General features: G+C 35.7%; 2 protein-coding genes across 2 annotated transcripts; both read left to right on the top strand.

Moving 5' to 3' along the window:
- Positions 1–6,595: 6,595 nt before the first annotated feature.
- Positions 6,596–7,457, top strand: LOC113721999 (uncharacterized). Its single transcript, XM_027245639.2, has 2 exons — positions 6,596–6,800; positions 6,891–7,457. The coding sequence occupies exons 1-2, from the start codon at positions 6,633–6,635 to the stop codon at positions 7,455–7,457; spliced, it is 735 nt and encodes a 244-aa protein (XP_027101440.2). The 5' UTR covers positions 6,596–6,632.
- Positions 7,458–11,314: 3,857 nt separating this feature from the next.
- LOC113723917 (protein NRT1/ PTR FAMILY 5.6-like) lies at positions 11,315–12,483 on the top strand. The gene is made up of 2 exons (XM_027246876.2): positions 11,315–11,502; positions 11,731–12,483. The coding sequence occupies exons 1-2, from the start codon at positions 11,416–11,418 to the stop codon at positions 12,481–12,483; spliced, it is 840 nt and encodes a 279-aa protein (XP_027102677.2). The 5' UTR covers positions 11,315–11,415.
- Positions 12,484–13,866: the final 1,383 nt, after the last annotated feature.

The following is a 13,866-nucleotide window of genomic DNA, read 5'->3' as shown; positions in this document are numbered from 1 at the left end:
TCTATAATCACCGAACGAACCAAATATAGCTGTAATGCGTAAGCTGTAAGCACGTAAGATGAAATTTGACCCAGTGCAATCTGCAAGGTGTAATCTGTAAGCATGCAACACGTAAGGCAAAATTTGACAGAGTCAAAGGAGAATTGCGCCACGTAATATGAAAGTAACAGAAAAGAACCACGTAAGATCTGATGAGTAGCTTTAATTTAATAATCGAGCGAGTTTAATTTAATGGATTTAATAAGGTAGACAACTAATTATCATTTTGTATTAAGCACATATATGTTATGACATTCAATCTTATAGCTAACAATAGCTAACAAATTTTATCAATCTTATCTAAATCTCATCTCAAAACACCATAGCTTTAATTTAATAATTGCGTAGTTCAAATTTAATAATCGAGAGAGGTTGAGCACATTTATGCTATGCTACTCAATCTAAAAACACAATAGCTTTAATTTAATAATTGAGTAATTTTAATTTAATAATCAAGAGAGGTTGATGTAATGGAACAAAGCGACGCAATAGCTTTAATTTAATAATGAAGAGGGCTTGATTTAATCGAACAAAGCAGGGAGCAAGGGTGATTTAATAGAACAAAGCCGGACAATTGATTTATAACTTGTAACTGGAGCTTCACACCTTCACGGGCACAGATTGAGAGCAGAGGACGTTGACGGCTACATATTGGACCACAGGACAAAGAAGCACAAATCGAACAGCCAAATCATGATTTTTAATATAATTTTTGTAATGTAGTATGGATTTGTCATATTTTGTATTATTTTGAATGATTATGATTTTGATATGTTTTTCTATTGGTAGAGTAAGTAATTGTTTTGCAATTTTTTGGTATTTTTTTTGTTTACGGTATATTTATGTTTTGTCTAATTATGATTTGATTATTGGTTCTAATTAATTTTATGATAGCAAAAGTTGCGAGAAACTTGTAAAGAGTAATTTGGCAGTCAAAGTTGGTGATTTGTTTGCCTATCATAATTTTTTTTTTTTTTTTATATATCGACGGATATAGTAGCTATGGATGGATACAGTCGCATTTTTTTTGTTTCTGAAATCCAAACACAATGAACCAACATAATACGGCAGACCATAAAAGATTTCACAAAAACCGTGAGAGGTCCAAGAAATCTGGGCAGGCATGTGCAGCAGGCAACGGGCCAACCAGTACTTGCAATAAAAAGACGGAAAAGGCCAAAATCTGCCGAGAAACAACAACGAAACCAGTGTAAAAGGGTCAAATTGGAATCAGGCGACCAAAATTTAGAACCTGTGGGCGACAAGCATGAAACAGAGATGACCCCACAATGCCTTCCATCACACCTACAAAGACAAATGAAGACAAAATCAACGCTCAAATTACAAAATAACCAGCGGAATCACTGTAGCAAAGCCTTCCGCGCCTTATGTAGTTAGAGATATGGCTGGTGGTATCGTCCGAGAATAATTTTTCAGTTGGAGCAATATCTCTCAAGCTGCCAAAACTACCTCTGCAAAGGTCAACGAATATCCAACCATTTATAATGAGTCAAAACTCACTCTTCCATCGTCCATCGTCCATCTCCATCTCCATCTCAATCTCTCTCTGTTTCTTCCATATCCGGGAATGCTTCCTTCCTCCAGCATCCCGCCATTTCTTTCTTGTTTTCTTCTTCGGTCTTCAACCCGCCATTAGTAAACCATTTTACTAACTCCTGGATCTGGTTTCGTCATGCTCTACTTCTTTTGTCCCTCAAATCTGCTCTCTAAATCAAACATTATGGCAAAACCACACCATGCCTCACGTAAGCCGCGCATCGTTGTCCATAATCCCCATTTTTATTCGTCTTTCTCCATCGAGTTTGATATCGGTAATGCGTATATCGTTATACTAGGGGGTGTTTGGTGCCCACAATTAGAAAGAATTTTTCATTAGACAAATAATAGTACGTTCTGCAAAGAAATAGTCATCAAATATGACAAAACTAATAATAGTAGTATATTATATTACCGCATACACTTGTACACTTTGTTTTATCAATACTTTTACAATTTTACCATTTTCAAAAGTTTAAATTTTTCCCAAGTTCTTGAGTCCAAGATTAAGCTTATAAACCCCAGATTCTTTATTACTTTTCATACAATCAACTTTTTGGTGTGTCATGTACTTATGCATAATTCTTCATTTTTTTATTGAAAAATTGTAAAATTTATGCAAAGATGATGGCGTATCTTTTGTACTGAATTCAAAGGGCAATGATACATATATCATAATTTATTCAGATGTCGTTCATGTAAGATTAATAAGATGATTACGGCTAAATGATATAACGTAGGCAAAGAAGATTTAAATTGGCATGAATATAAAATTTTTTGAATATACGTAATTTGCTTAGTTCATATTTTTTTTTAAATCAAACTTGTAAGTATTCCTTAAATCGTAAATTATTCGTAGTTATAACATTATGTATTATGACTATTTGTATTTTATAGACTAAGAAATAGCCAAAATAATCATTTAACTGGATTTGTTTGGATTGAGATGATTTCAAATAAAATAATCTGATTCATAAATTCCAATCACCTCTTTATCTCACATATATCACATCACAAAAAGTCTCACAGTAATTATCTCAAATAAATCATCCAAATAAACTCCTATCCAAAAATAAAATTGATAAAATCATATTTGTTGGAGAAAAATGTGTTCTTGTCAATGGTTAATGCTTTTCATCTAGAAGAATAGTTTGCCACGTTCTTGATGTGGGAATGGATAAACGCCTTTTTTCAAGCTGGGGGATTTATCATTTATGTGTGTCGTCACTCCATTTGCCGTGAGTCAAAATGCATTTTGGCTATAATGTATCCAAGCCTATGCAACCCCCGCCTAGTCAAGCCAGCCTTGGCAAGTTTACGGCTGCAGATCCCAAGAATGGTCAAATCAACCGCTTTGTGGTACTGGGCAACGGTAAAATTAGTAAATTACTTGCTTGTTAATCTCATCTAATATCTGTGATTGACCACAAATTTCGGTAGTCGCCAAAATTTGACGGGAGTGTAACAAGTGTTGTGTGGAAATTAGTTAAACAAACAGAGCGAACGTCCTCATATATAGGCCCCTAGCTTTGAAGAATCACAAATTTTAGTCCATTTTCTTGTTCATTTTGTTAAATTAGAATTTCCTAATTTCAATTTCAATTCGGTATTGTGCCCCCCCAACCCCCATGGGCCTTGCAAAAGATTCATTCTGATGTAAATTTGTGAAGGCAGGTGTTTTGCCACAACCCTTTGGGCATTTTCCCGAATAAGTTTTTGCTTCAGCTAGATCGATCAAGACGAGCCAATAATTATTGATTCCATCTTGTTCCTGATTCATCCTCACTTGATCATATTGTTAAGGTTTGATAGATATGGCTGGCATCGTTTACCTGAGGACCAATAAGTTTGAAGTTAAGCTGGAGGGCATTACCTTCAAAGCAAAAGACTTTGAAACAATGTGCTCCATGGATTTTCTTTTCCCTGATGGAAAGACCTGGGCCCGTCCGCCCGTGGTCGGCATCGATGTAATGCGCCACCCTCGCGATCCCAACAATATTCTCATGCTCCTGTGCTTTGGTGTAGGCTGCGTTATCCTCAAGTTTATTTCAGGGGATGTATTACCAGAATCAATCTACAGATTTCTCACAGACGAGAGAATTCGCTTCGTCGGGTTCGGAATTCCTGAGAAGAAAGATCTTTTCCCCCTTGAAGAATTGGGGTTGACAAAGCATCAGGTTGACATCGGTTACCTGGCTGCCAAGATTCTTGATGACCCGAAATAAAGAAAGTATGAATTGGCGGAGCTGGCGCGCAGAGTTCTTAGGGTCAAGACCATGATTGGCCTTACACAGTCGTCGTCTTTCGAGAGGCATGAACAAATCAAATGCGCAATTTGCCAGCTTTTCATAACCAGCGCCATTGCTATGGCATTGCTGGGTAAAAGTGAGAAGAAAAAGCCAGTCGATGCTTCAAAGAAAAGCTCATCGTTTCTGAAGAATCTGAATCAACTGCCTTTGTTTACGGAAGGGTGGTTCAAACTTCCAAAATACAAGAAAGTAGTACGCGATAAGAATAAAGTCGAGGAAAATAAAGTCCGTGACAAAGTTCCCCTTCCGACCGCTACCCTTGTGGATGATGGTTTCTCTGGATATGAGATTTTTGGTGATGCCGAAGGTGATTATTGTGCTTTTGGTGATGATCCATTTCATGGCAAATCCGTTCATATTCCTTACGGCGATGATGACGACGACGACGATCATGATGCTAATGGGCATCCTTTTCATGCCAAGGGAAGCCAAGGTTTTTTCGGTGATGCTTTCAGCTGTCTGAAACATAAAGATGGTAGTCCAGGTGATAATCACAGCAAAGAGGCGTTCGGTACAGAAAGAAAACCCTTGAAGGGAATCTTGAAGTCTTCATCGAGTGCAAGATTTGAAGTTTCTAATCATGGTTCTTCTAGACCTGATTCTGGACCTGATTCCTCCGAATCAAGTTCCCAGGAAGTTTTCATCGTCAAAAGGACACTGAAAAGAGCCAATTCAAAGGGGTACAACGTTCAGTTCAAATAACAGAGGTTGTCGCTTCTAACATCTAATCATGACCGCATTTTTTCTGGTTTTTTCTACATACGCATTCAAAAGGAGTCTGGTTTCGCCAACCAAGTTCAGGTCTTCTAGATAGCGTCTAAACTAGGAGTCATGTTTGTTTTGCTTCTTTTGTGAAGTAGGTTGGAGTTGTACATACGGTTATTTTGTAAAATGTGCAGAAAGATGTCCTCTTGTTGATTTGTTACTCTCTAGAATTAAGAATCTCTTAGGAATCAATCCTTGTAATGGTATTGAGGTCTGTAAGACTTTCTGGTCCTCAGTAATTGTAGCATCGCAGTCTTTTGATTTTTACTCTGCTATTGACCTTTTCCAAATGGAAGCTTATTTAATTAGGCCCAATGCTGTGTTTATATTCCCGTTGCTAAACCAAAGTTACCACAAAGAGAGATGATTTCTATATACGTAACCACATCTATTATCTACAAGAATCACAGAAATTGTTCATGGAAACAAACAGCTTTCGTTGATTCCTGAATTTCAGATAAAATGGCGCTGCTCGAGTATTAAAATCACTTCAATGCTGCGTTTTTGAGCGAAATTCACCAATCCAAAATATTGAGCAAGACAGACAAATCAGCATGCAGGTCGGACCATACACTGTTAAAGTTCTAGAATGCTATTGCTTCAAGAAACTTGACTACCTGCAGCGGCTTTGTCTTACTCTTGAGGTAAATTCAGTGCTTAGGGTCTGTGAATATGAAAAAAAGAAAAAAAAAATGCTCTTGCCTGCTTTTATATGACCTTAGTATACTAGTCTTTTGAATTGGATTGTGTAAGTTTTTAATATTTTAGAAGCAGCAGAAGAAGGTGCAGAAAACTTCAAGCAGAAGCATGGAATGCAATAAATAAGCAATAGGAACTTAATTCAGGCTTTTCTCTGGCATCAGTCGACAAATAAGTACAGTAACCGTAAAGAGATAAAAAAGAAATGCCTTGCAACATTTTCAGAGGCTCCTAATGACTAGTTTTAAACCCCCGAAAAAGGCTCCTAACGAAGAGGTTTCCCTTACGTTACTGGTTGACGATGACCGGTTCAAGTTGAAGGAAGACGGGAATCCTTCCAAGTAAGAAAAAAGGCGTATTAGAAGTATGCATGCTCAGAAGTATTTTGAAGGAAAATTTCCCTGCAGCTTAGCTTTGCTATTGATGGACAATCTAAGAAATTCCTTCATTCTGTAATTGGACTTCTTATCCACCATTGGCAAAACAATAATTATGATTAGAAAAGCTTTGCTAAAACTAATAAAAATTCATAAAATGACTTAAAGAGGAACAACAGATTATTCAAAAAAGTTAAAAATGTTAACTCAAATGACATGAAAGAGAACATTCATGTCATCCAAATTTAATAGAAAAACAAAATATTGTTACAAACCGTGCATTTGTGTTAGTTAAGGCAAACCAAGTTCAGAATATATATATATATATATATATATATATATATATATATATTAAATATCACATTTTTTGTCTCAATTACATTTATTCCTTCAAAACAATTGATTTTCTAAAAATTTTAAGGAAAAATCTAAAAGCTCGACAAAAATGTAGTCATTTACTACAGGTTTAGCTCTTGCACACACACCATATACACTTTCAAGGCAAAGAAGGAGAAGATTTATCAGTAATCAGGATGGTGTATTGACATTTAGATGGGTAATTAACTGTTATATTTTTTTTAAAGAAGAAGAAGAAGAAGAAGGGAACTAGCTGCAGATATCGTGGGTCGAAGTCAGTCCCTTACTAAAAGCTCTACTTGGTGAGCAAGAATATGATAAGGCCAACTGGGGAACTGTGTATTTTGCAAGTTGTCTTTGCAACTCTGTTACGCAAAGTCAAAGACTTCCTTAAACAAATCACAAATTCCATCAATTCCTTCTAAGTGAGATTTTAGACATAAAACGGAATTCACTAAACATTCAAAGCCACGAGACCTTCCAATCTGGTGCCGGACATTGGCTCACAGGGAAAGCCAAAAACAAATAAATGATTTTCCGGAAGGAGTATCTTGATTTGGTGTTGGTGCCATGTGGGCTGTTCATCATGTTTGCCTACCATCTCTTCCTGCTATACAGGTGCCTCAAGCGTCCACACACTACAGTGATTGGCTATGAGAACAATGACAAGAAGGCTTGGGTTGAAAAAGTCATGCAGGTAATACCTTTGTTTGTAATTTCCTTGCACTGATGCCCAGCTAAGTCAATCTTTTACTACTTTGCTAATAGCGAGAAAAGATTTTTGCAGGTTGAAAACAAGGATGTTAAAACAGCATTAGATGTGCTCTCAGCCAATGTGTCTGCAGCTACATTCCTTGCATCAGTTTCCCTGACACTTAGCTCTCTCATTGGAGCCTGGATTGCGAACAATTCAAACATATTCCAAAGTGAACTAATCTATGGAGACACAAGGCAAGCCACAATGTCAATCAAGTTCATTAGTCTTCTAATCTGTTTCTTATTGGCTTTTGCATGCTTTGTCCAATCATCAAGGTGTTTCATCCATGCAAATTACCTCATTAGTACACCAGATACCGACATTCCTATAAAATATGTTGAATCAGCAGTCATAAGAGGAGGTGATTTTTGGTCATTGGGGCTCAGAGCGCTTTACTTCGCAACTACCCTGCTGCTCTGGTTCTTTGGTCCAATACCAATGTTTGCTACTTCTGTAAGCATGGTTTGTCTCCTGCATCACCTTGATACAAACAAAACGCCATTGCATCAGTATAGTTCTGCAGCAAAGAGACCGTTCAAAAGAGCTGAGCAAACAACGATCAGAACTCCAATGGCTGTTGAGGTTCTTGACAGATGAAGTCCAAGAGCTTAACCCACCCACCCACCCCCCTTCGGGGAAGGCCCCCGATTTGAGATTGTAGAGTTGTCCTTATAATGATGTCTAGATTGCTTATGTTATAGCTATTTTTCTTTACCAATGCTATGCTGTAATCAAACTTTTCAGAGAGTTCATGACTTTAGCCTTGCTATATAGCTCCAGGGGCAATACTTGGTTGGTGCATTGCTGATGTTTTGCCTAGGATGGACACTACCATGGAACATAGACGCGCAACAAAATGAAAACTAACGATATTTGCAAGAAAATAAAATGTAAAGAAGGCGAGACACAGAATGTAACAATAGACCATGATGTATTCAGCTGCTAAATTGAAGTCCCTGAAGCCTTTATTTCATGTTGAATGGGAAATAAATGTTGCAATATACCGAGGCATATAAATCATGTCTAAAGATCAAGTTTGTCCAGTTTTTACTTATCATCATTCGAACAGCACAAAGTAGAAGCAATTCAGAATCTACAATACACCCATAAAATCAGCAGGGAAAAATCAAACAAAAATTGCTTCCTCGATGGATGAGATGAGCATTTAGACTTATAATCTCCGTCGGAGACAAAATGAGAGGTTACGGGAACAATTAGCAGTACACTTCCAGTACCAATATGCTTGTTCATTTGTTGGAATATAAAAAAAAGCAATTTTCCTGTCTGAAAGGTCACGCTTTTGGTACTTATAAAGAAAGCGTGCAAGTGACAACCCGTGTAATGATCGAAAGGCGTAACTATGCAACGGCTAAAATCACGCGACGCAAACGAAGGCGTCAGAAAGAGGCCTTAGCAAAGCGAAATATGATGAAGTTAGGGCCCGGCATTTTAATTAGTCGACCTTTCAGCGTTGCGTGTAATGGGGCATTGACTGGCCTTTGGGCCCAATAATGACCCAACGAGTTCTGTGCTCGTAAACTAAGTGCTTGATATCCCCTACCTATGATTTAATATAATTATATAAATAGAATATAAAATAAATAATTTGATATCCTCCTGCGACAAAATAATATAATCTTTGTTGTCAATTTGTTGTGATTAAATGATGATTTTGTTATATTAATTTACTTTTCTTTTTATTTTTGACATGTGACATGTTATTTATATGCATATATAAATAAAAACAACGATAATGGAGTTGGATTTTAGGTAAAATCAAATGTAGATAAATGAAGTCACGAGATCAAAATAATTTTTAAACTTTGTTTCATGCTGAATATTTGGCTAAAAATTGTAAAAAAAAATTGATGAGCAAATTCATTATTAGTATTGTTCACATATAAAAATTAAAATTAGATTAAAAAAAAAACAAAAATGATAGCTGAACAGGAGCACCCCCAGAAGTAGCGAGGCAGGACAAGGGTTGGGGTAACATATTATCCCAATTCCCAAGCATATATCACCCATCGGGTTGGGTCTGGGGTAATGTTGGGGTTCTGGGTAGAAGAAGCTGTGGAAATATATACTTCCAACTGTGGCTTTATCAGTTTTCATTAGAGTGTAGGAAATTAAGAATACACAAGGACGTTTGATAGAACATAAAACCACTTGATACTTTCATGAATTTAATAGAAAATTCTGAATAATATCGAAAGAACAGACTTTGAGGATATTCTACATAAATTAGGGTTGGATCTAAAAATTATAACATTTTGAAAATTTTTAAGTTAATTTAAGTGCCATATATGAATAAAGAAATTTTATCCAGAGAGGCTCTATTTGGATTCAAGAGTTTTTTAAAAATTAGTTTTTCAAATATTATTAAAATTTTTAAAAAGTACTTTAAAAGGTACTCTAAAAAGTAGTCTAATTTTTTTTTAATGTTTAAAAAATATCCCAAAATATATTTTAAAAACTCTTCTACTCTTAAATATATTAAAATATTTTCTAAAAATATCCCAAAATATACTATAAAAACTCTGTTACAGTAAAATTTTTCAAAAATACCTCCAAAAAATAGCTACTCTAAACGGATTTTTTTTTGCAATATTACAAAGTCATTGTACTCGAAATTCTTGTAAAGAATACAATATAGGTGTTGGTAGGCTTGTTTGTACCTCTTTTAAGCGATGCCCATATCTTATCTATGCAAAACAAAATAGCCATTATTCACTCCTAAGGCTCTAAAAAGAGTCAAAAAATGTTAAAATAAAGTAACACAAAACTATTCAAACAGGAAAGAAAAATATATTTAGTTAAAAAATGGAAAAAAAAATCGTGTAAAATGTCTCATATATATTGCCAAGTAAATTTTTTTGTCATTCATTTTAAAGTGATAATTTTACATTTTTTATAAAATTAGATCAATAAAATTTGATCCCAACCAAGATTTTTGACAATTTTTTATCATGAATATGTCACATGACCCTCACATGGTTATTTTCTTAAGGATAAAAAAGTAAGACCCCATCTGTAGTTAAATAAGTGACTCCATCCATATTTATTTTTACCTCTAAAAAGTATGATTTGACCAAAATTATATATTTTTTTCTCCTAAGAAAATGAGATCTAATTCAATCTATATTTATTTTTACTACTAAAAAATGTGGGATTCTATTTTTTTGTACATAAAAAAGGACTACACATAGGTTACATGGTGATTTCAGATTAAAAGATGATCGAAAATCTAGGTTGCGATGAAATTTTGAATTTGTTTTGGAAAAGGTATTATTTGAAATATTATTTAGAATAATTACTATAGCACTTTTTGTGATGTGATGTATGTGAGATAAAAGGGTAATTGAGAATATAAAAAAGTGGGTTGGGAAATGTGTTTATGATGTAAGTGAAATATTATTTGGGATAATGGAACTATCCAAACAAATCAATTATTAATTTGAATTTATAAGGGACAATAAAGTTAATATTTTAAAAGTAAGGGATAATTTCACAAACCTCCCCTGCGGTTTCTGACACTTGCAATGAGACCTCTCCAGGTTTTAAAAATTTCACCTAGCTCCCCTAGCAAAGTATTGGGGTCCATTGGTGACATGCAGAGCGCTGAAATGACCAATTTGTCCTCAGAGTTTGGTTTAGATGACTGACGTTAACTAAATTGACAAATGCATCTTCACATTAGTAATTACATTTAACTAGAATAACAGAAATTTAATGTCTAATGAAGGTGATTAAAAACCATTACTCCTAGGCACCAATAGAAGAAACAATTGGGCACCAATTTGGATCATAAAGGAAGAGTCCCCTGTCGCGCTACAACAGGCGTCTGGAAGGCCTCCCTTTTTATCATTGGTACGACGTTTAGCCAACTAATTACGTCCATTATTTCTGACTACCCATTCCAAACAGGTCGTTTCTGAGTTTATTTTAGTAACTAGAGATGATTGGAAAAAGATTACTGTTGCATTACAGTAACGATTTTCTTTGCATATCATTGATGCAAGCGTACATAGTTTCTTTGGGAAGCAGAAATATTAATTAAGAGAAGCATGCTTTAGGACTGCACATACTCTCTGCGTTTTCATCTTCTGTCCCCTTAAAGTCCGCCGGCAGTTCAGTGAGCTTTTCAATGCCATAGAGGAAAATTTTAGTGAGCCTCTCCATCCTGAGCTCTTGGCATGAAGGCTGGCAATACATGTCTGCACTTTCAATTATGATAGAATACTTAATGTCGCTGAGAAACTAGGCTCTCATTTAGTGCTTACGAAAAAATGGGAGAGAATTTTTTTTTTTCTAAAAAATATAAGAACTGAAAACCTGATTTATAGCAGCCAAGTAACTAGATTTCAATATCGTGAGCATGATACTTATATTCTCACAAGGGACTATAATCTTTTGACATGCAACTGTTGAATTCAGCGAGAGGTTGAGCTATTTTGGAATAGCAACAAGCTTAATCATTTATCTGACTAAAGTGACCAATGAAGATCTCAAAACAGCAGCAAAGAGCGTCAATTATTGGTATGGGGTAACCACCATGATGCCACTTCTTGAAGGATTCTTAGCTGATGCATACCTGGGCCGTTTCTCCACAGTCCTCATCTCATGCATCATCTATATCATGGTAAACTGCTAGCTTTAAAGTACAAAAAAAAAAAAAAAAAAAAAAAAAGAAGCAAAAAAAACGCCTGTCTTGATGATAGGAATAACAAAGATATGAAAGGCATAAAATAGCACTATTATTTACTCAAAAGATAATAGAGAACTATTAGAATGCCTGTTCTAGCGTTACTGTTTGATCTGATCTCCTAGAAGCAAATTTAGTTATTTAATTCCATTTTCTCAATGCCAGGGTCTGCTTCTCTTAACGATGTCTAGTACGATCCCTGCTTTGAAACCCAGTGACAATATTGGCATTTGCCTCAGCCCCAGGAAGGTCCATGAAGTGATATTCTTCCTTGGCATCTATTTGATCTCCATCGCAACAGGAGGACACAAGCCATCATTGGAGAGTTTTGGAGCTGACCAGTTTGATGGTAATCATCCAGCTGAAAGAAGGCATAAAATGTCATTTTTCAATTGGTGGAACTTTGGTCTCTGCTGTGGACTGTTACTAGCAGTTACTCTTATTGTTTACGTGCAAGAACACGTCAGCTGGGGTATGGCAGATATCATTCTTACAGTGGTTATGGCTTCCACAATTGTGATCTTCTGTGTTGGAAAACCTTTTTATCGCTACCGGCAGCCAAGTGGAAGTCCATTTACACCAATGCTTCAAGTTATCGTTGCAACAATTTCCAAGAGGAAACTACCATATCCTTCAAATGCTGGTGATTTATACGAGGTTTCCACGGCAATATCAGATTGCCTTTCTGAAATGCCAAGTACTCTAGCTCTGCTAATATCCCTTTTCCTGTTTGTGTCTTGGTTGCTTCTTCTGCTATTAACTTCTTCTTCTTCTCCTCCGTCATACCATTTGAAATATCTGCATTTTGAGCAGCAAAAATACAATTTGTGCGGATTCTTTTCGCTAGAGCGATGTCTTCACTGTGGCCTTGCGATTGCAATAGCAATATCTGTTTTTAATAGTGAAAGTTGTTGGTGAGTTCCAGGATTTTGCTGGTTCGCTCGAAGAGGCCATTAAATCTGCTTAAATGTTTTCATTATAGCCTTCTGTTAATGCTCCTCACAATCTTTTAGCTTGAGGATAAAATGTGCTTTCCAGATGTTTTTATGCAGTTAAAGGTTTCAAAATTTTTTGCCATTGGAAGATTGCAAGTTGCCGTTGGCTATTCCTGTCAGCTACTGAAGATGTCTCCATGTAACAGAAAAATATTCCTGAATTACAGTTATACCCTTTCAACTTTGATAATTATCTCTACTTTTTTAAATAACAAGCAATCTTGTATTAATATAGGAAGGAAGAGGGTATTCATATAATATAAATGTCATCTCTATCATGATAGTAATACTTTAATCCTAATTGGACTGAATTGTTACCAAAATTTGAAAAAACAAGGGAGCTAGGTGAAGTTTTTAAAGCCTGGAGGGGTCTAAGTGCAAGTGTCAGAAACCTCAGAGGAGGTTTGTGAAATTATCCCTAAAAGTAAAGGGATACAAAATTTTATTCGGCAAAATACAAGGCACATTTAAAACGATTTTTCTAGGGGAAAGAAATTGTCCTTTCAAACCTAAACCAACGTAAATGCAGTCAAGTACAGATTCCTCACCGCGATCTCATTGGCTCAGCGTTGAGAAAGTACATAAGTAGCAGTCTAGCAGACCTATTCAGCTAGCAGCAAAGCCCAGAACCAGCCATCCATCCTCTCTCCACCAAATGAACATAATCCCCTCATCCCCCCACACACACACACACACACACAATATAAAATTTTAGTAGCAATGAATGGGTCAGATTGATTTCTGCTGGCAGGTTCAGAGTAGAGTAGCCCAGAGTAGGGTACAGGCTGACTCGGTAAAAAGACTACTTTGAGATCTGTGGTTCGTATTTCTCTTTAAGACTTAGAGATCAATTGCTGCATCCCATTAGGTAACACAATGGTTAAAGCTGTGGGCTTGGGGAAAAAATTGTAGAAAATCAGCACATTTCTCAACGTTGCCTGTTTGAGCACTTTCTCATGGTAGATTCAGTACCAATTCTCATGCACTCGTACTTCGTAAAAGGTTATAAGAAGATAAGAATTAGGCATCCACTCTCAAAAAATTGAAAAAAAAAAAGAAGAAGAAGGAGAGACTATACGTAAAATAAAGAAGAAACATATATCCTCAACTAAAGCATACCTTCACTCTGAAATCTATTTTATTATATCCTCAACAAAAACAAAAAGACTTTCTTCTTATTTTATCTTCATTCTTTTCTCAATCCCAAGTCTTATTTTTTATTTTTTTGGTCAAATGGCATCGTATTATATCATTAACTCAATAATACAAGTGTTAGTTACAAAAAGAAACAACTGTTTAATAATTC

The sequence above is a fragment of the Coffea arabica genome, chromosome 2c, assembly GCF_036785885.1.
Source record: "Coffea arabica cultivar ET-39 chromosome 2c, Coffea Arabica ET-39 HiFi, whole genome shotgun sequence".
NCBI lineage: Eukaryota > Viridiplantae > Streptophyta > Magnoliopsida > Gentianales > Rubiaceae > Coffea > Coffea arabica.
This window is presented reverse-complemented; position numbering and strand designations above follow the sequence as displayed.

Excerpts from the sequence above, each read along its gene's own strand:
- LOC113721999 (XM_027245639.2), top strand. The coding sequence starts at position 6,633 with ATGATTTTCCGGAAGGAGTATCTTGATTTGGTGTTGGTGCCATGTGGG. Across the intron at positions 6,801-6,890 it reads GGGTTGAAAAAGTCATGCAG|GTTGAAAACAAGGATGTTAA; the intron begins GTAATACCTTTG and ends AGATTTTTGCAG.
- LOC113723917 (XM_027246876.2), top strand. The coding sequence starts at position 11,416 with ATGATGCCACTTCTTGAAGGATTCTTAGCTGATGCATACCTGGGCCGT. Across the intron at positions 11,503-11,730 it reads CATGCATCATCTATATCATG|GGTCTGCTTCTCTTAACGAT; the intron begins GTAAACTGCTAG and ends TCTCAATGCCAG.